The 23,085-nt window shown below is 37.8% G+C and overlaps 1 protein-coding gene across 1 annotated transcript; it reads left to right on the top strand.

Annotated features, from left to right (window-relative positions):
• The first annotated feature begins 10,634 nt into the window (after positions 1–10,634).
• Positions 10,635–20,652, top strand: LIN7C (lin-7 homolog C, crumbs cell polarity complex component). Its single transcript, XM_008686882.2, has 5 exons — positions 10,635–10,691; positions 14,024–14,142; positions 14,643–14,714; positions 16,449–16,658; positions 17,238–20,652. Exons 1-5 carry the CDS (start codon positions 10,655–10,657, stop codon positions 17,391–17,393), a joined length of 594 nt encoding a protein of 197 aa, XP_008685104.1. The 5' UTR covers positions 10,635–10,654; the 3' UTR covers positions 17,394–20,652.
• The last annotated feature ends 2,433 nt before the right edge of the window (positions 20,653–23,085 follow it).

The raw sequence follows: 23,085 nt of genomic DNA, 5'->3' as shown, positions 1-23,085 counted from the left end.
CTTCCATTTTCTCTATGAAAAGGAATTAAGGTCATCAGCTCAGACTGATGAAGGAAGAAAAGGGTTGAAAGTTGGAGAGACATAAGATATGAAATAAGAGTTAATAGATTAGGGAAAGTGTTAGAATTGCTGGGTCCACTTGAGTTTAGTGGTTCTTGAGTTTCAAGTAAGGCCATGTGGTAGAGTTGCATATTTTCCTTCAGCCACATTCAGCAATCAGAAAACAGGCACAGAGTAGGAAGAGAGTTGCCAATTCCCAGGACTGGAGTTTTGCCAGAGAAAGACAAAGAAGTGAGAGAAGCTCTAGGGAGTTAAGGGTGTATAAAGTGAATGACTGTTAGGATAGACTATAAAATCTAGGATAGATAAAGAGGTAAAGACATGTGAGGTAGGGGAGACAGTGAAAAGATAATAAGACAAATGCATTGTCTAGTCAAAGAATTTTCAAGTCAGAGCACCAGACATATTGCACTGGAAAGATATTAGGTGTGGTCCTAGAACGGAATGCGTAAGATTATAGAAGGGTAGCTGTTACTGACAAGGACAAGTTCTAGAGTAGGGGGTGAGTGGCTGGCCCATTTTATCAGGATGAGTAGCTGAGGTTGAGAAAGAGGAGATTATTAGAGAAGAGGTCAAGGAAGTGAGAGGCCAGAATATTGAAATAATCATTATGGAGACTGAAATCAGCAAGAATGATGACAGGCACACCATTGGAAAGAGTGAGGCTGAGCTCGGAGCTTAAATTTTCAAGAAGTGTGGGGGAGTAACCCAATGTCCGCAGATGACTGCAATAATAAGGGGTTGCTGAGAGTAGGGTCATAAGCTTCACGCCAAAGTGCTTTAAGAGAGAAGACAATTTGATTTGGTAGGCACAGTGGAAACGAAAGAGACATCCCCTCCTCCCAGATCCAGAATTCTATTCCAAATTCACATTCCAAATATAGGTTTTTGATGTCACAAAAGTTATACTCCGTCCCTGAAGAAGCTAGTATGACTAAAGGCTTCATGCTTGAGCTCAAACGAAATACTTACTAATTGCTGAGACCAGAGGCATACTACCAGTGTGGGAAAGATATTTTGGAAAAGGGTCTTTAAACCATCCCTGGGCATTGTCCCATATATGCAGCTGTTCCTGTGCAGAACTTTCTTCATATCAACAGCAGCAATAAAAATGCATAAAAATCAGATAAATGCTTACTAATGATTAAAAACATAAAATTTTACCTGATACTCTGAATGAGGGATGTTCAGGTCAAGCTAATTGAAAACTAGCAGGATGAATCAGTGGCTAAAATCTGTAGAAGTGCTCTTAATGATTTTTACAATTGTTTCCTTAATAATGGAATCTTAATAAGCAGGTCGATGTTAAATTAATAACATGCAGGCATTCTAAAAAGCATATTGAAATATGATTTTAGTCCATTCACTCAAGGCTTAAAGCCGTACTCTGGTTTTTTGATTCCTGGTAGGATATCATCTATCAGAAAGAATTTTTTAAGGCTAGAAAATGAAGTTTAAAACATTATATTGATAAGAAGGAAAAGCGTAGTTTTTACAATACCCATGCAAAGGCAATGTAGGCCCAGAGCTTCATCCTTTCTGCCATTCACTAACTTCACTCCACTTCATTCAATGAATGATCACTGAGCATAGGAAATATACCAGATACTTTGCTACCTGCTGGAGTCAGAGAAGACTAATACACCATTCTCAGCCTTCCAGTGAACCTAAGGCTAAGAGGGTTCACCTAAGCGTTCACTATCTGATTGGCGAAAATAAACACTTTAGTAAACACAAGGCAATATTGATATTTGTGTAGAGAGCAGTGCAGAGAATGGAACATTAGAAGTGGATTTGAAGAGGAAGCAGAAATTTGCTCAACAGAGAAGAGAAGTATGCCAAGCAGAAAGAAGAGTAGGTAAGCATGGGCTACCTGGGGAGCAGGAGCCATTCTCTGGGACAGGGCTATAGGAACTTGAAAGGAAGGAGTAGGAGGTGGAATGACTTATTACGGAAGCAACCAAGTTCTTTGCCCCAATTCTAGCCAGCATTGCCCCTTTCTCACCACCCTTCTCCCCTAATATCCAGTCAATCCAAATATAGTCCTCTTCCACAAGAAATCCAAATACAAGTGTGTTGTGATGTTTGAAAACATTAATGTACATTTAGAGGCCACAAGGAAGGATCTCACAGTATAAAATTCAATGATGTCCCTGTCTCTCACCCCCTTGCCCCTCCTCACCTCCTCGCTACCCTTCCCCACAGCAGTCCACACCATCACCAGCACACCTAGTCCAATTATGCAGAATTTCTCCTTTTTTCTCTGAAGTTTTGGTGCTTTCCCATCAGAGCTTAACAACAACAACACCCAAACAAAAATGACTGTTTCCAAGGAATTTTCTTTCTATCTGCTATAATAATTGAAGTTGCTTCCTCAGATTATGTACTTTTTAAAGATTTATTTATTTGAGATAGAGAGAGAGTGGGGGGGGTGAGGGAGCAGAAGGAGAGGGAGAGAGAAATTCAAGCAGATTCCCATGCTGAGCTCGATCCCACGACCCTGAGATCACGACCTAAGCTGAAAACAAGAGTCGGTTGCTCAACCGACTGAGTCACCCAAGTTCCCCGTCCCTCGGATTATATTTCTAAAATATAGTTCTAATTCTAGCTTTTCAATTTTTAAAATCCTTCAGTGGCTCACTCTAGCCCAAAAAATAAATCCGAGCATCCGGGAGCCTCCACAATCTGCCTCAACCTAAACGTTAAGCTGCCTTTTCTTCCACACTTCCCCATCCCCAGGTGTACGCCGCTGAAGCCCTCCTTGCTCCCTAAACAGGGCTTTCATTTTCTTCCTGCATGGCTTTGCTCACGTAGCCCTCTCTCTGGGTTCCCATTCTCCACTTACGCACTTGTTATAATTCTAATCATCCCTGTAAAAATGTTTCCTTCTTGCTAAAGCCAGGTTTATCAACCTTGGCGCTCTTGGCATTTCGTGCTGGATAATTCTTTGTTCAGGGTGGGGAGCTGTCCTGGACAAGGTGAGAAGTTTAGCAGCATTGCTGGCTTCTCCCCTCTAGGTGCCAGTTGCAACCCTCACCCCTCAACCCACCATCTGACAATTACAAATGTTTCCAGACATTACCAAATGTTCTCTGGGTTTCAAAATCACCCCTGGTTGAGAACCACTGCTCTTTAAAGCTTTCTCTGGTTACTACCAATGGGAAACCATTGCACCACACTCCACTCCACAGCACTTTGCCCTCTACTAAAACCCTTGCAACTAAAGTGACAAGAGCAACAACAATAACAACAATTAACACCATCTCTGTTTTGTGTCTGTGGCTGCTTACATGTCTGTTCCCTTCTGTGGGTCTGTGAGCTCTTTGAGAACAAAGGATCTTTCCCATATGTAGGACCCAGCACAGTGCCTTACTGCTGTGGGTAATCAGGACAAATTTGCTGAGTTGAAGTGGTAAGACTACTGTCGGGGTCTGTCCTCTGACTAGCCATTTGATGACCACATCACCTGCAAGGTTGAGAAGCTAACGATTCTAATCCTGCTTTGCAAGTTTCTGTCCATACCTGGCAAGTTATAAGATGCATTAAGAACAATGGATCCTGGAAAGTTTTGTTGTTGTTGTTGTTGTTGTTGTTGTTGTTGTTGTTTAAAAATATTTACATTTCAGAATGGTTTGTAGTTGAGTAAATACTAATTTTCAGATTCAGTTTAGGTTAACAAAGTAATATGGTTCATTTCAATAAATATTTTAGTTTGAGTCAGTTTGAGCACAGCATGATTTTCTTTTTTAAGTTTAATATGTGAACATAAAGTGGTGGTCCAAACCATAAAACACAGCACTTCAGTAGATGCTGGTGGATAGCGTTGTGGGTTGATTCATTTATATAGGTTTCATTCACAGAAATCACTTGAAAGTTCCTTGAGGGTAGGAACACAGCTGGCATTTCTCCTCTCTCCATAGTGCTTGCTGGTAAATACTTTTGAGTTAACTGGCTGAAACTCTCCAATGGGGGAAAATAAATTTGTTGACCTGGAATACTCTAAGAACTAAGTTTTGAAGTAGGTTTTAGAAGCTGTGGTAAAGTATGGCAAAAATTCCTGGAGGATTATCTCCACATTTATTTCCCTCTTCCTCCCCAGGGACAGGGTTAAGATTTGTGTAGCTGGGCCCTTGTCAATCAAAAAAGGACTTTATTTCCCACTTCCATCACAGCAAGCTGGAGCCATGTAACTGACCAATGAGATATAGGTCAAAATATTAAGTGAGACTTCTTGGAAAGCTGCTTAAAAGATGCTGACTTGGGGCGCCTGAGTGACTCAGTCAGCTAAGGGTCTGACTTTGACTCAGGTCATGATCTCAGGATCTTGGGATTGAACCCCACATTGGACTCCGTGCTCAGCGGGGAGTCTGCTTTAGATTCTCTCTCTGCCTCTCTCTCTGTCCTTCGCACCTGCTCATGCTTTCTCTCTCTCTCTCTCTCAAAAAAACAAAAAACAAAAAAAAATCCTTAAAAAAAAAAGATGCTGACTCAACTAGGAAGGATGATTGTTACTTTTACGCAAAAATGTATTCTTTCTTTGTGGCCTGCAACTCACAAGTATAACTGGAACTCCTGCAGCCATCTTAAATCATAAGTAAACTTAATGCTCAAAGCCACGTCCTAGAATGGTGGTACAAACTGGCAGAAGCCGGGATCCCTGATGAAACTGAGGAGGTATCATACTTGCCCCAAATTACCTACCTCTGGATTTCGTTTACTTACTTTAAATACACTATTACTTTGGACTTTCATGTTTTTATGAAGCTGCACCTAATATTAACTGATACATAAATATTTCATTGTAATTCAACAATATTTTTGAATGACTAATACGTGCTAGGTCAGTAGTTCTCAACCAAGAGAGCACATCACAAAAACCTTCATAATTTTCAGAAAATGAAAATGTTCGCTTCATACTCAAGGCTTTCTGAATCAAAGTTTACATGGTGGGCCTCTGGTATGAAGAACATTAAATATATATATACACACACGATTATACACATCAACAAATTATATAAATTAGATGTATCAATATACATAGTCACATATAATGTATACATAGTTATATATAATATGCATAGTTACATTTAATATATATTATATATAATATATATGTAATGTATTTTTTATTTCTATAAGGTTGGTAGTAATTCCTGATTTTAATAATTTGAATTTTCATTATTTCCTGGTCAGTTTAGCTAAAGGTTTGTCAACTTTGTTGATCTTTTCAAGAAACCCAGTTTTAGTTTCATTGAATTACTTACTTGTTTTATACTGGCTTTTGTTCTTTCAATTCTATTTCTTGTTCTAAACTTTATTTTTTTTCTTCTTTGTACTTGCTTTGGGTTTAGTTTACTCTTATTTTTTGAGTATCTTAAAGTTGACGTTATTGATTTGAGGTCTTTCTCCTTTTTTAATATAGGCATTTATAGCTATAAGTTTCCCTCTAAACACTGCTTTAACTGCATCATAAATGTATTTTTAAACCCCTGTAGAGAAGAGAATTCTGCTGTATACTTGGTGAAAATATGCTGTACTCCTTTGCCATTATAAGTTTTAGGTTTTATTTGTGTGTGTGTGTGTGTGTGTGTGTGTGTGCGTGTGTGTGTTTGTGTGCTCGCTTACGTGCATGCAGGTTTTTTTTCCATTTTCTGGCATGGTTGCTAAATTGTTGAGTAGACAAAGCTTTTCTTATAAAGCAAAATGCCTTGGCTCAAGTTTGGTTGGATTTGCAGAAAGACTTTTGCTTGTGGCTCAAAGATTTCTTTCACAGCCTAATGTAAAAAGCAAGGGCATGTTTGTTTTACTTTTCTCTGTAAAGTGAAGATTTCCTAGGCTATATGGGCCCTCCTTAAAGGGCCCTTTCAGTTGGAAGTTTCCTTCTCTGCCTGTATTTCTGCTAAGCCTATTTTTGGCAGCCCTGACACAATGTTTATGTCCTGTAAGTAGAGGTCAGCTAGTAGTGAAAACTTCCTGTGCTACCATAAGTCCTTTCCCTTGGCCTGGTACTTTGTTATTTGCCATGCTTTGTCCACAATTTGGCAGCACCACTACCCACTCTACGTGACAAATGACATCATTGCTATAATGAGAATTCCAAGCAGCACCACTGGATCAAAGCCCATCTGTGTGCCTGCTCCCACACTTGACAAAACAAATTCCAAATTCATTCAGCATGCCGGTGCCATTTAGTCACTGTGACATATCCCAAATTTTGGACTCTGTGCAAAAACCAATCTGTGCCCACAAAATTAATCATGGAACACATTTTATGACGTTTGACAACAACTTAAAAGGTTCTCATCTCTGGCAGGTGGCTCTGCCAATCTGCAAGTATGTGCATGACAAATTCTGAACAATATATTATGTGGCTGAAAATATATCATGCAGGATGCACACCCTGGAGAGAACCAGAATGAGTCCAAACAATCCTGAGGTCTGTCTCAGGGATACATAAGCCAGACTGCTGTCTTGTGAAGGAAGGATGATGGCCCCAGGTACACACAGAAAGCCAAAGAAAAGGCAACAGCTCGTGTGCCAGTAAATGCTGAGAACATTGGCACAATCGCCTGTGTTGGCAGGACCAAGAGTTTGAGATGGCTAATTTAAGCGACAAGATCCTGGCAAACAGATTTATTTAGGGCAAGGGTGCGTCAGAAAGATGCCAGAAAAATACATCAATCTGTGCCTTTACATGTACTGTAGAGTGATGATGAGACAGTTGACATTAAAAAAGTAAACCCTTACACTTTAATATAATCTGCAGCTCATCCTAACAACAAGTAGGGTTTTACTTTCGATCCCTGGTACTCTAAGATGGGGTTTTATGTTCTCATCTGAGATCTTCGATCAAGAAAAATTTTCCTCAACAGGTGTTCTTGAAGAGCTTTCCCCATATGGTTGTGTGGAATCGATGAGACTAGTGTTTTTATATATCGTTTAGTTTATTTAAACATGTAGCCTATTTCACATTTGACAATATCATTCACTTCAAATAAAGGAAGCTACTTATCTAAAATTTTACTTTACTGAGGAGTATATTATAGGAACTCTGTTAGAAAAAGAAAGAAAATGGGGACTCAAGTTGTACTGATAGAAGCCTTCACTTAAGAGCAATATTTTACTCTGTACTAAGACGTAACTGCTTTTACATATCTATCCTGTACGGTAGTGCTTACTTGTACGTAGTTCAACCGGCAATAAAACAGTAAAATGTGGGAAAAAATAGTAAAACGTTCCATTTGGTGTGTCTGGCTTCCTCATGTTACTTTCCATGTTCCATTTTCCGTCTCTAGACAGCCTCCTACCCTAACTTTCCCCACCTACTCCCTTCTTCACTGACTTGATGCTGTCTTAGTACATTGTATTTGCAATGTCTTGGGTTAGAAAAGCTTTCATAACCTGGCAGCCTACTTAGGACTTTCATTCCTCATATGAAGACAAAATTTGCATAATTTAGCTTTCACTGGGGTTTAACTCCACTCAGAATTCCTATTCTAAGTCTGAGTCTTCTTTACCACTCCGAGGCACCATATAATATGAGGAAGCAACAGGTAAAGAGGAGTTCTTCCACAGGAAGAGCAATTCTTGATTAGGAAGTGAGTCCTAATAACCTGATGAGTCAATAACCTGATAGAGGCATAAAACTCAAAGCAGCTTTGCCTCATTTGTGCTCACAGTTGCCTCCTTTGGGACACAGGGCATCAATCAGTCCTCTCTTCCAGAAAGTGAAGGAGCTGGACTCTAGTCTCTCTCAACTCCAGTAGTCAGGGAATTGTGAATTTTGGAGTGGGATTTTTGGGTAGCTCTCCCTTTACAAAAACCAATTCTTTTATTTTGTGCATGGAATATAAATGGATTGTTAATTGACTCGTATTTTCCTTGCTCAGTAGCTCCTAAAACTTTTTTCTTCCTTTCCTGTGCTTAAATGATTATTGATCTGTAACTGGTCTGATTCCCAATTCTTAGAATGTGACTTTTCAATCTTTTTGTTTTCTCTGAAAACTTTTAGGATTTTCTACTTATCTCTGGAATTCTGAAATTTTATGATGATTATGTATGTTAAGAAATTACCAAGGATGGGGTGCCTGGGTGGCTCAGTCAGCTGAGCATTGACTCTTGGTTTCAGCTCAGGTCATGATCTCAAGGTCCTGAGATCAAACCCTGTGTCATCAGTTGTCGAGGTCCCCACTCAGCAGTGGGTCGGCTCTCCCCTCCTCTGCCCCTTGTCTCACTCTTGCACTCTCTCTCTCAAATAAATTAGTAAATCTTAAAAAAAAAAAAAGAAAAGAAATTACCAAGGACAAGGAAAGGATCATTCAAAAGGAGCAAACAATCCACAGTCACAGTTACTGAGAATTGTTCCTGTTCCTGCCAGTCAAAATAGAATCACATAATTCATGCGGCATGGGGTAAAGAATTCAGAAGGGTATTGACCCAATAGTGAGACATAACAAGCCCTACACAAAAGGCTGAACTGGTTCCACCTAAAAAGCTTAAAATCAAGCCTCAAAGGACAAAATTGTTTTCAAGTATCCTATCTGCATTTTAAAACAAATCTCAAAAATATTCATAGGGATGCAAAAATAACCAGCACCCAAAAAGTAAATTTTACAATGCCTGGCATTATATATATATGTGTGTGTGTGTGTGTGTGTGTGTGTGTACATCTCACTGGTCATGCAAGAAACACAAAATTTTGAGTCATAATGAAGAGAAAAATCAATCTATAGAAACAGTGTCAGAAATAGCACAGATGACAGAATTAAAATAAAAACATTAAAACTGTCATTATAATTGCATTCTATATGTTCAAGAAGCTGTGGGAAAGATTGGGCGTGATAAGTAAGGACATGGAAAATGTAGAAAACACACACACGTTCTTAAATCTAAACCCCTACAGATAAAAACTATAACCCCTGAGATGAAAAATGAACCATTGGGATTAAGAGAATATTAGATATCAAAAAAAGGAAATGGTGAAAAGTTTGAAAAACAAAATCGGAAGAGCACTAATGAGCTGTAAGACAGTGTCAGACAATGGAATGTACGGGGATGAAAGTGGGGTCATCAAAGGAGAGTTGCTGGAGGATGGGGGAAAAGAAAATATTTGAAGAAATAAGGGCAATGTCTGCATTTGTCTTGTTCCATGTGGCATTCTCAGTGCCTAGCAAGACACCTGGTAGACACTAGACATTTGGCAAACATTTCTTGAAACTATTTGTGGCATAACAGTGAGTAAAAGATAAGCACAGGAGTGCTAGTGCAGGGTATAAGGACTATCAGGGACCCAGGAAGAACACATGAAGAGAGGGAAGCTTAGCAGAAGTGGCGCTTCTTCAGCAGTCGGGGATGGGTTCAGTTTGAAGGTGTATATGGTTTGGAGAATTAGAGGAGATGAACAAGGGCATTCTACATAAGAAAACATAAGTGAAGACTTGGAAGCAAGAATAAGCATGGTTTTGAATATATCACCCCAACTGGAGGGGTGGTTGCACTTGAGGGATAATGAGAAATGAGATTAGATGGATAACTTAAGGGTCAGAGTATGCAAGTCTTTAGAAATAGGAAATGGTGGGGCCAGAGAGAAACCATTTAAAGTTTCTGAACAGAAACCTTTGCTGATGAAATCAGGGTTCAAGGGGAAAAGACTATCATGATGACATGATGATTAGAAGACATTATGCTTGAATGGAAAGTGTGGGCTGGAGACAACCAGGAAGTTGTTAACAACAATCCTGTCATGAAGTGTTGAAAACGTTTTTATGAAAGCACCTAACACAGTTAAACAGCAGAGACTGTGGCTTGAATGAATGTCAGTGGGATCTAAATACTGGGCAAATTAATATTTCATTTAAATTAAGTACTAATTTTTTTCTTGGTTTATGAATTTTCAGAAGTAGCCTGAAGAATTTGTAACGTAATAAGAAAATTTGCTTCGTATTTCATTTACATGATTTTGGATCAGTTTTTTAAAAATTATTCCTTTGTAGTGCACCAAAGTGGCTTGTTCTCTTGCTCACCCAGGTGTTTCATGCTTTTTTGTACTTTCCATCCTTGCTCTCAAACAGATTTGCAGGGAACACTCGTGCCTTGATTTTTAAAATTAAGGCCATGCTGCCACAAAAGGAGAATTTATCCCGTTATACACGCGTCATCGAATCCCAAAGTTTAAGAGTGGAAAAGAGCTCGGAGATAGGACCTTTCATCGCACAGAAAGGGAAATTGAGGCCAAAAGAGATTAAGTAAGCAGTCCAGACTCCTACAGCCATTAATGGTCAAGCCAGGACAAGAATCCAGACTTCCACTTGGAGCCAAAGGTTCCAAGAGGGTGGGACAAGGCTTGAATCCGAGGCAGGGAGCAAGAGTCAGGAAACGTCCTTCTTCACTGAGGTCCGCCAACCTCGGGACCGCTCAATATTCTGCCCAAGACCAATGCCGAGATGCGTGCGCCCAAGTCGCCTCCACTACCTTCTGAGCCACCGCTCCTACTCTCGCGATACTGACAAACCGTCGCCCTCCCAGCTCTCGCTAAGCCCCGCCCCCACCGCACCCTATGTCGTCATTTCCTGTGGGTCTGCAGGCAAGGGAGAAGATGGCGGCGCTGGGGGAACCTGTGCGGCTGGAGAGGGGTGAGTGCGGCCGAAGCCGAAACCGAGGTGGGCGGAGGGGGTGAAGGAGTGCCGTATTGCCGGAGGGGAGGAGGGGCGACCCAGGCTCCGAGACCCGGATCCAGGCTGCCCCTCACGCCGAAGTCGCTGCTCCTGGCCCCTGGGAGGGCGCTTGTGGTCCCTTGACTGATACTCAGACCCCTGCTCTGTTCACATGGACTGTGCCAGGGCACAGCACAGTTAAACACCACCTGTCCGCGTTCGCGGACACACACCGCACACGCGCTCCTTGGGTGCGGAGAGCAGACGCGGCGTCCAGAGACGTGTCAACCCCAGAAGCAAACATCACACGCCCAGTTCGGACCGACTGCACTCACTGCCCTTATTTTTGCACGCACAAATCCGGTGTCCCCGCCTTCACCCGCACATCGCCGACATCGCGGACACACAGCGCATTTACCACAGAATCCTTATTTACGCACGACCTCCGTCATTATTTTCACCACGACCTCACTTGTGTGTGTTTGGGGCTATTTCCTGGCTTTGGTGTCCCTCCCAGGTACAGAGAAGGTGCTTTAAAAACCATTCTGCTGATTTGGTCTTGGGAAGAAGATTACATAACTAGTTGGAATAGTGGTAGGTTGTAAAATATTGAACGTATGGTCTTATTCCCTCTTTACTAACCTTAAAATTGGTAACTGGCTGGTTGCTTGCTTTTTAGAGCAGACTGTCAAGGAGAGTAAAATCTGTTCTGCTGAGTAATTAGATACGGAAGAGCCAGTGAAAATGTATGGCTGTGCTCCTGTCAGGGTCCTGTTACAGATTTTCAGCATTCCACTCTTTCCTTCCCCAAACCTTTATTTCAAGCATGCTTTTGACACACCAGTATTAGAAGTTATTGGTAAATCAAAAACAAACAATATTTTGAGTACTAATAGTACATGAAATACAGGGTGGTGATTTTAAGTACCTTCCAAATATTAACATTTGTGGTTGCAGCCTGAATATTAATTTCTGCCCCAAGAGGAAATATATTTTTGGAATTATTGCATTTAGAGAAACCTCTTTCCTCATACCTTCACACAAATGCTCACTTAACATTATTTATTTCTTGTGGTGTTCAGTGTTTGTTAGTCTCTTTAGAAGTGAAATTGTTTCCCTCCAGCCCACCAGACCATTAATTAAAGCATCATTTTTGACAGAGGAGTAGCTACTCTGGGAAGACTTACTAAGTTAGGCCTAAGACTGTGACATCTTCCTCCTGAACACAGTGGCACTGTGCTTTGTAGATGGGAACAAATCTGTTCTTTGTTAGCAGGAGTAGGTGTTTTTCTTTGAAAGCCAGTTGTAGGATTCCAACATGTTGGCGGTCTTTTGTATTTTTAAGTGCAGCACAAAGTGTGAAACTTCACCTCTGGCATTTAGTTTTGGTAGTCATGGCTTTGTTTTTTTGCTTTTTCAGAGTTCTATAATAGAATGCTCAGCAGCTTAGTAGGATGAATTACTAGTGATTGCCATTTAGCAGGATAAGAAAGGTTACATCAGCTGTTTCTTCTTTAGAATTCTGTTTAACAAACTCTACTAACAAACACTCCCAACACCCCTACAATATAAAATATAATGCATATGATCAAGATCCTGAGTGTCTTCTAAATAATTAAAACATGATTCAGTGGAATACATTTGAGCATATATTAGGTACAGTTCAGGTTCAGTAAAGAGTTGTTTCAATTTTTTGTTAATTAGAAATATTTTTATAGCTTACATACTGTAACTTTGTAAATTAAAATAATCCATGAGCCAACAGTCCCCATTTACTAGTCATTCTAGTGGTGGGATATCAGAATGAGGAAAGTCTGATTCCACTGCATTTGATTAACATCAGTTTGAGCTTTTATTACCTGAAATTGAAGAATCTACTTCTTTTTTCACTACATATATTCCTAGTTTTGCAGTTGCATACACAAAGAAGGCCATATTAATTCTGTAAAGAAAAAGTTCCAGACTTGTGGTATAATACAAAGTTTGGAGCTTTTTCCTTTTAAAAGGAGGCAAAGAATAATAAAGTAATAAGTACTGTAGCCCCCTGGGGTACAAAAACAGTTAAAAAAAAAATAGAGGCAGTTACTAACAGTGTTTTAAACATGAGTCTGAGTCTTTTTTTTAATAAAGATTTTATTTATTTATTTGGGGGGGCGGAGCACAGGGCAGGGGAGTGTTGGAGAGGGTAAGACGAAAAGAAAGGGAGAAGCAGACTCCCCGCTGAGTGCGGAGTGTGACCTGAGGCTCACCCTGGGACCCTAAGATCATGATACGAGCCAGATCATGACCTGAGCCAAAGGCAGATGCTCAACCGACTAAGCCACTCAGGTGCCCCAACATGACTTTGAATCTTATAAAATATTTCTTAATTCATGAAACACTCTCACATTTCCCCATGAGAATTTCCTAACATGCTTAATATATTTGTGTAAATGTGTACAACCCCTTAATATTTCTTATGATGAATTGATGTCCAGGTACATAACATTTATGCTTGCTACATGCCTGACATGTATTTTTTGGTTTAATTGTCAAGTAATTCTTACAAAGAAGGTACTGTTACTTCCCCTTTACAGTGGAGAAACTGAGGCACGGACATTAACTTGCCCAAGATCACGCAGCTAATATTGAGGCCAGATTGACAAAATTTTTTATTTTTCTATTTTGTATACATGTATTTGATCAGCTTGTCTTAATTAAAACACTGTGTTAATGATTATGAGCCACAGTTAATTTATATCTTTACACCATTGTTTTAACTGTTTCCCTGCCACTAACTGCATCTGTTATTGAATGGGTCATATCCACATATAAATTGTGGTTTTCTTTGGGAAATGAACAGGGATTTCCCTAGCAAACTGTTTGCGCCACTCTGTGCTTTGATTACTAATAATGATAGGAAAATTTTTATTGACTAACTAGTTCCAGATAGAACTGTCAGCATTTTGAAGCAATACAATGTTCACATGTCTGTCACATTTGAAACCGCATCCTTTCCTTTGACATTGAGTATTTTATATTCAGCTTTCCTCCATCTCTCAAATATACTATTTTCCAGATCTTGTATGTGTGCAACATTAGGTTCCTAATTACATAAAAATTTAGCCTTCTCAGATTTTGCATTCCCTCCCTCTTTGTGTATTCACATCCTCCCTCCTGCCCCATGCCAAAACACACAAGCTCACGCTTTTATGCTTTGTTTTCCTCCATATTCTACATTTTTCTGGTTAATCCTTGAGGACTGAATCCTGTTACAAGGCATTTAAAGAGTCTTCAGAGAAAATTATCAGTGTGTGTTTGTTTAACTCTAGATATTTGTAGAGCAATTGAGTTGTTGGAAAAACTGCAAAGGAGTGGAGAGGTACCACCACAGAAACTTCAGGCTTTACAAAGGGTCCTTCAAAGTGAATTCTGCAATGCTGTAAGAGAGGTGAGTGAATGGGATTAAATTTACCAAAAACTTGAGTTAATTAGGTGTAAGATAATACTCTGAAATTTGGGTTCAGAAATTTTTAAGAAAACAAACTTTAGAAAAATATTAGAACCTATCCGTCTCATTTTTTGCAAAAAAAAATTTATTGAAGTATAATTAACATACAATGTTATATGAATTTCAGGTGTACAGCAGATTGATTCAGCATTTCTGTTCATTATTCAGTGTTCACCACAATAAGTGTAGTCACCATCTGTCACCAAACACGTTATTACAATACTAAGATGATATTCCCTGTGCTATACTTTTCATGTCCGTATTTATTTTATAACTGGAATTTTGTACATCTTCATCTTTTGGAATTTTTAATAGAAAAACATTTTACCAAGATGGCATAACTTTGCCTAAAACTTGAACACACTCATTAACTTGACTTAGAACTCAAATGTGGTATATTCTGAGATTTTAAATCATGATGATAACTTTGGGTTTTACAGGTATATGAACATGTCTACGAGACTGTGGACATCAGTAGCAGTCCTGAAGTGAGAGCTAATGCAACTGCAAAGGTAGTTTTTTTTGTTTGTTTGTTTGGTTGGTTGGTTTTTTTTAGTAAAAGAGAGAATTCATCATAAATGAGAGGTTTAAAATCTGTGATTATTAGATATTTGATAGGCTTATTTTGAAAACTAACATATAGTGTCTTTCAAGTCACACTAAACTGTCTCAAATACAGAGAGAACACTTTTTTTATTGGCTTTACAAGAAACATTGTATCATACAGTTTAGATAATGCATTAAAAATACACTTGCACAAATATAATAATACACATGTAAAACATAGTTGTTATATATATCATTAACTGTGTAAATTTTCATCAAAATTCTGAGGTATATATTATTATCCTGATTTTATTAGTGAGGTAGCATTAGATTAGGTTATTTTTCTCACACCACACAAACACCAAGTGATAGCTGGGTACTCTCCAAGGTTGCTCTTTGCTTTTCTCCTTTACTTCAACTCTGCAAATACAAGGTAATGTTATTAGTAAGTTACCTCTTCAGAGCTGCATATGGCAGGTTTTATGCGCTTTTCTGTGCCAGTGTTTTCCTCTGATATTTACAGTATCGACCTCAATGTCTATCATTCTTGTTAGAATAAATTAATATCAGCATTAGGTGACTCCTGCTAGACTTAGTCATTAGCAGGTAATTTTACCTTGTTAGTTACTGGTCCATAAAAGGAAATACTGGATTCTTTGTTGAATATAAACACTTAAACATGTGAATATAGTTTGGAAGAGCATAAAAAATGTCTTGTCTCTGTATTTGAGACAGTTTAGTGCAGCTTGAAAGATACTCTGTGTTAGTTTTCAAAATAAGCCTATCAAATATCTACCATTTGCTGTAAAAGTGTAGAAACTTGGCTTGAAATTCCTTAGTTTTAGGACCTTGATGGCTTACTGAATTTCTGGGCCTTAGTTCTAATATCTGTAAAACAGGGCTTCTTTCAGACCTTGGAACCTAGTGGTGGTATTCAACAAATCTTGATTTCCTTCTTCTCCTTCCTGTTTTTGCTCATGCACGCTGATCTATCATGAAAAATGGTACCAGATTACTTTGTTACCTTTAGAAGCAGAACAAAACCAAAAGTCTCAGCTTTGTGTTAGAATTAGTGATGAGTATTAATTTGAAAGTTTTAAAGAAGATGTGATGCTGTTTCATCTTCTGTGGGGTTTTTGTAGTAACTGGGTAGTTAACTAAAGCAACAAAAAAAATTCACGGTTATATGTACCCTTCTTTTTCTCAATATTGAATTATTTCTTTAATTAGCTATTTAGTATGTAGTACAGATAGTATAGCAGCCCAAATGACTGAGCAAGAACACCTGTCTCCTTACAGGTTATTATGTAGGTAGGTTGTGTCTTGTACAAAGGCTCCTAAAGGAGCCAGGCTATTCAGCCCAAAGCTCAGGGCTGCTGGCATGCTGGGGGAGGAGTTTTCTCCTAATGTGCACCAGTGCTCATCTGCCAGGCAGGCCTGCTTGCCAGTTGCTGCACAGAAGTTCTGGACGCTGGGTGGGCTGAGTGACCTAACCAATCTTAACGCCTCCTACATAGACCCAGGGTATGCTTTACAGTCATCATCTCTAAAACCTCACGCACTCAGTTTTACCTTCTCCTCCTAACTCCCAGTGAATTTGTGAGCATGCAGACATCAAAAGTAAAGTAGTTATAAATAAGAAACAAAAGAACTGAAACAAATAAAGATCACATTTTTAAATATGTAAAATTTTCTTTGAGGCTACTGTGGCTGCATTTGCTGCCAGCGAAGGACATTCTCATCCTCGAGTTGTTGAGCTACCAAAAACAGAAGAAGGCCTTGGATTCAATATTATGGGAGGCAAAGAACAAAACTCTCCAATCTATATATCTCGAATAATTCCAGGTGGAATTGCTGATAGACATGGGGGCCTCAAGCGAGGAGATCAACTCCTTTCTGTTAATGGAGTGGTATGGATGAATTTTCTTTCTATTTGTAGTAATGCATTGTAACCACTTGAGGGTGTATTTGAGTTATAGGAACAGAAGATGGGGCGGGGGGGGGGGGGGGGGCGCAGTACTATTTAGTACAGTTTAGGACAAATTCTTAAGGCATTTTAGGTATGTTTTGCTTCTTTTCCAATGTAAATTAGCAATGCCTAGTGTGATTTTAATGAAGTGATTTAAGCTCTCTAGTAATTAAGAAAGTACGTTAAATTAGAAATCTGCCCTGATTTTAGTCTTACAGAGTAGCAGTTGCTTAATTTACTTCTGACTTAGTGAAGTAATAGGGCAGATAGATTGGTATTTGGAGTAATTATTTGGGATTTAAAAACCAGTTTCTGGACTATAAACAGAATATGATTTAGCAGAGGATTTCACACTGATAAAAATGATAAAGCCAGATTATCTCATAGGTTTGTAATGTTGAGATGACACAACATTAAAACTTTTTTACTTATATGTATTTTAAACATTTTTGCATTTTGAGTTACCTAACAAAACCCGAATATTAATTGTGTGTGTGTTCATGTCTGTTTTTTTTCCTAGAGCGTTGAAGGAGAACATCATGAAAAAGCTGTAGAACTGCTGAAAGCAGCTCAGGGAAAGGTTAAATTAGTCGTACGATACACACCCAAGGTCCTAGAAGAAATGGAGTCACGCTTTGAAAAAATGAGATCAGCAAAACGCAGGCAACAGACCTAATGCAATTCAAAACTTTATATTCCATTTTGCTTTTAGCTAGAAAAGTTTTACTTGTGACCTACTGATGGCCGCAATGCCAATGATTGTAAAAAAGAAACAGAAACTTCCCGTGAAATCCTCCTTGCCATTTTATAAACACCTATTTTAACATTGTTTATTGTTCCCGAGATGCATACACTTTTTTCTGACAAGAAAAAGTGAAAGGTGATGAGGGCAATTCTGTCCTGCTGTTTTTACAGGCCTTTTTCAAATGCAGATTTTGTCATAAAGTTGTTATAGATTTTTAAAAATGCTTTTTTAATATTAAAATGTACTTTTACATTCTTAAATCTTTTTTTAGAAAAAAAAAGTTTTCTTCATTTGGCTGCTTATTTAAAAGTAACAGTTCTCCAATTCTTTTTTTGCTTACTCTATTTTTTTTAACCTGTAAAATTTCTTTACGGTTTTCCAAGAAATTAAATGTAACAGTCTCAGCTACAGCAGTTCGTTACACTACCAGTGTTAACACCACTGCTGCATTTTGTACTTTGAACACACGCATAATATATATAATCAGTGGTAAATCCTAACACAGCAGAGTGGAAGTTTTTTACTTTTATTTAAACATAACGTATAATGAATATTCATTTATACTGGTTTATAAAAGTTTTTAAACACTGAAACAATCATTGCTAAAATATATATTCTTTCATAATATTTGAGCAGTGAGGCAAGAGGATGTAATTTGGTTGTTGGCATTACTGATTATATCTATTCATATTCGACCATGTATCATAAATTACAAATGCAAAAATAGGTTCAGGTTTCATCTTTTGCAAATTTTTTTAATGCTGTTCATTTTTATTTAAATACATTTCTTATATTTTGGTTTTTCCATTCCTAAAGATGAGCCAGTTAGTTTGTGCCAGTAAATAGCAGAAGCAAAGACAAAAAGGTAATACTTTTAACCTCACTAGCTTCAAGAGTTACACTCTTAACTAGCTCAACTTAAAGAATTGATTTTAAATAGGAAGAAGATATAGAAGGATATACTTAAGATACATAGAAATTATGAGGTGATGTATTCATAAGAATCTGCAGACTCAAGTCAAAATGAGTAGGAACTCATTCATACTGAGATGGTTGAATTTAGAGATGTGATCTTTGATTGAAATGATGGGAATTCTGAGCGATACTTTCATTTGTCCACTGGATGTCACTCTTTTACTGAAAGGCAGCTACTGGTGTGGGACTATGACTGAGGCCTTTTTCAAGGTGGAAATTAAGAGTTGAACTTCATTTTCAGTCACAACTTATAGGAATATTTGTAGGGTTTTTAAGAATTTTAAGTGACAGATGCTCAAAAGAAGATAATGGGTTGAAATGTATAAGGAATTTATCCTAATTACTGACCCTGTGTAAAAAGTGGGTATTTTGTAACATTCCTTCAGGAAGAATCGAAATGTATACCTTTTTCTGCATGTTTGTGAGCACTGTGAGTCTTACAAGATTATTCCAGTTTTCAGTGATTTTTCAGAATAAAAGTCAATCAGCATTGTTATTTATCATTTAGGTATTGAACACTGGATTGCATGGTTGAATGTGTCTTTAGTCCACTACAAAACGTGCTTGTATTGATAGGATCATGTTGTTAAATTGTGTATTTTCAAAATTAATTGATGTCTTTAAAATGTTGAGACCAAAGTAGTGTAGAATTATGGACTTAATTTAATTGTAAAATTATTAGAGGTATTTGTTGTAGAGCTTTACATATTAAAGAGAGATATTGGTGCATATAAAACAGTGATATTATTATGCTCGTATTCTTGCATTACAGGGTAAGTAAATCCTGAAAAATCTTATTTTAGTATAGCTACAGCTGTAGTAGCTTTTAAGGGTGTGTCAACATTTCGTTATAAATTATAGCTTCCTGGTTCAGTATCTCAGCTGCTTCAGAACTTTCAGCCAAGTTCAATCTTTTTTGGTGTTGAAACTTAGTAAGTTGAGTAAGCTATTTTTTTTTCTTCGGCAGTAATCCACAATCTGTTCGTTGTGTGGGTTGGCACTTATTTATAATTCTTAAAATAAAGATAGCTTAAAGGAGCCAAACACAGTAGTTTTGCTTGCTACTGTTGAGCATGAGTAGCAGTAGTTTGTTTTTGTTGATGCAGTTTTCACAGTGTATCCCAGAATTTTAAATCTTGATCATAGAAAAATACAGTCATTCAGTGGCAAAGATGTAAAGTAGTGGTCTAGTATAGTGAGGGAATGAAGGGAATGTCATCTTATAAATGTATGATTCATGAACATTATAAGTATATAATAAGTTTTTGATTTGTACATTACAAACTACCCAGTTTCCATCTATTTTCTTGGTATTTCAAAATGGGTGGATTCAGTGATTCTCAGCCTTCAGTGCACATTAGAACACCCTGCAGAGCTTTAAGAAATAGTACCAAGGAGTCCCATTCCATACCAGTCAAGTTCAGAATCTCCGAGGGTGGGGCCAGATACTTAATGTTTTAAGCTTTCCAGGTGGTCCTAAAGGACATCTGGGGTAGAGGACCACTTACTTTCCCCTTTATAAACTGCTCTAATTACACTGGACTCTGGAAGTGTCAGAATAGCATAACTCAAATTACAGCTACTGTTAAGTAGCTGCAAATACAATAATTGATTATCTTGCTTGGTAATTTTTTAGGAATAAAAAAAGCTTGGCATTCCTTGTTTGGGAAGTAATTACAGTTTATCTTTTATCTTTTTTTTAATCTGCTAGGAGTTTAAATGTAAAATTTTAATGTCTGTCATCTTTCTGCCCCCTTTGCCTTTAAAGCTTAACAAAAGTAAATGTTTATTAGTTGAGAAAGCATGTTTAAAAACTGCAGATGAGAAATACTGTCATTGATAATTATGTGCTGTCTTCATACGGCCACTTTCTCCTTTAGTATACTAGATTATAATGGCCTGGTTCTTTGGGGTTTGATAATTCAGATGTGTTTTCAAAAAATCATTGTCTTCCTCTACTAAATTTTTTAGTTATTTTGCTCAAGTACTTAAGTAGTTTGGCTCAAGTACTTTGTTTACAATTTAAATGGATATTATAGCATTTGATAGAAGAAATGGCTATGGCTTCTCTGAAAAGAATGTCAGCATGATTTGGTGTAGACTTAAAAGAATACATGTTGTGAATATTTTATAATGTGGAATGATCACTGAAATATCCAGGACTCTGGTAATTGTATTTCCTGAATAAATGTGTATTTATGAATTTTCTAACTTACACTTTGTTGTCTCTCCTAACAATCCGGTTTTATACTTTCTGTTGTCCAGAATTCCACTAATAGTGTTTCTTCAATGGTTGTCGTAGTTTTCTGTTATTGGTTAAATAGCGGAGAAAACCTAATTGCTTGCTCATTAATTTTCAAGAACTTCCAAACTAATTTGTACTTGGATATAGTTTTTTCAAAATATCAGCAAACAGTATACTTCTACTTTAATTCTTTAATTTGAGGCAAAGAAATAAACCCCAAATGGATTTAGCACTTTTTCAATATATGGCTTCATTTACCAAGTTAATTCTGATTCTGAGGTTTATTTAAAATAAGTTTGTATAATCTTGTTATTTGGATTTAAGAAAAAAAAATTGGTATAACTACACAATAAATGTGTTTCAGAAAGCTCTGTATAAAATAACTTTTAAATAAGGTAAAAAGCATAATGTATGGTGGTTACTGGAGTGAAACTTCGAATTCCTATATTTTGTTTTTTCTTTCATAAAATATAACTACAGAAAAAATGCTCTTGTATTATTTTGAGAGAGGCAGTATGGCATGATTGACGGCATGGCATCTGAGGGCTGACTACCCTGGTGTGAATCCTAGATCCACCGTTACTGTGTAATCTTACATAAGTTACTCCTCTCTGTCTTAGTTCCATCTGTCATGTGTAATAAGAATGCCTATAACTGGTCATTATCTGTAAAGCTCTTAGAAAGGTGCCTGGCATAGTGAGTGCTATTCGTGTTTGCTATTATTTGCATATAAACGCTTCTGGGACCTTATTAGTTGAAGGAAGACATGTGGCCACATAATTAAAATTAAAAAGTTCTTATTTGATTTCAAGGAAACAGCCTTTAAGTTACACTTGAAGGGCACCTGGGTGGCTCAGTCGGTTGGGCATCTGCCTTCCACTCAGGTCAGGATCCTGGCATCCTGGGCTCCAGTCCCACATTGGGCTCCTTGCTCAGTGGGGAGCCTGCTTCTCCCTCTGACCCTCCCCCCTCTCGTGCTTTCTCTCTCTCTCTCAAATAAATAAAATATTTAAAAATAAATGTATTAATAAAAATGATAACTTGAAAACTTCATAAGGAATAAGATGCCATAAGGAATTTTCAGATTTCTCTCCATTTGGGTCAAACAAACTAAATGGAATTCTAAAATTAGTGGAGTTTGGGGGCTGGAGGATTGAGACCACATTCAGAATAAAAATCATACTAAGTTCAAGTAAGGGATTTGTTCAATCAGAAAAGCAATTTGTAGGAAGGATATGATCTAGCTCTAGAGACCATGGATTTCTGGAATGGGTGTCAGACAAATAAAAGGCATAATTCAGCATCATGAATTTTTAAAATGCATGAAGATGTATTAAGCCACGAGGGGTACAACAAAAAGCATTTATTGTTAGCATTCAGTTTCTTCAAAATATTTGTAAGCCAGAATACCTATTCCTTAAATCTTTCTGGTTTTGTAATTTGTTATTCTCATTTTAATTAATAAAGTGGTGATCCAATGTTTTATACACTTTCACGGTGGCAGATAACCTCTACCTGATGGAGTTTTTAAGATTTACTTTATGGTAAGCAAAAGGTAAATTCATACAGAACCCATTTGTAAATTCTATTCCTTCGATTTTAATTGTTTTTTCAAAAGGACAGCATGCTTTATATGAACAAGATATGTGCGAGAGCTCTCCTAATTCTCATCAACTGTGGAAGTATATTTTGGACTTTCAAGATTTGATCCTATAAAAAGGGTTTTTTTTCTTTTTTTTTTTTTTCTGTTTTCTTTAAGGGAGGAAGTATGGAAGAAATCTAATTTGTTACAATCCCCAGAATTGTTGTGACCAATGGGATAAAAAGAAAATTTAGCCATTGGTTGTTGATAAGTTCCACTTATTTGGCCCTTATTTGGCAGTTATGGAAAGTAATTCTAATCAGCATCAAAACCTCAAACCTTTAATTTTGTTTTTTATTTGGCAAAAAGTGCAATCCAAAGACATGAAATGGAAAATTTTTATTTCTGGTATCCCTTATTTGACCTAGATTTGAGCCCAGAGTTTGGATGCTATCTAACTTTGACTTTGCATTTTAAGGTGTTATAGATTGAATGGTGTGCCTCCCAAAAAACAGATACATTGGAGTCCTAACCCTCAGTACCTCAGACTGTGACCTTATTTGGAGATGGAGTCTTTACAGAGGTCAGTCAGGTACAGCGAGGTCATTAGTGGGGAGCCTAATCCAACATGGCCGGTGTCATTAAAAAGGGAAATTTGAATATAGACACACAGGGGGAACCACATGGGAGGATGAATGGGGTGATGTTTCTACAGGCCAAAGAAAACCCAAAGTTGCCAGCAACCCCCCAGGAGCTGGCAGAAAGGCATGAACAGATTCTCCTTCACTGTCCTTAGAAGGAGACAAACCTGCGGACACACC

Source organism: Ursus maritimus, unplaced genomic scaffold (assembly GCF_017311325.1).
Source record: "Ursus maritimus isolate PB19 unplaced genomic scaffold, ASM1731132v1 scaffold_23, whole genome shotgun sequence".
NCBI lineage: Eukaryota > Metazoa > Chordata > Mammalia > Carnivora > Ursidae > Ursus > Ursus maritimus.
This window is presented reverse-complemented; position numbering and strand designations above follow the sequence as displayed.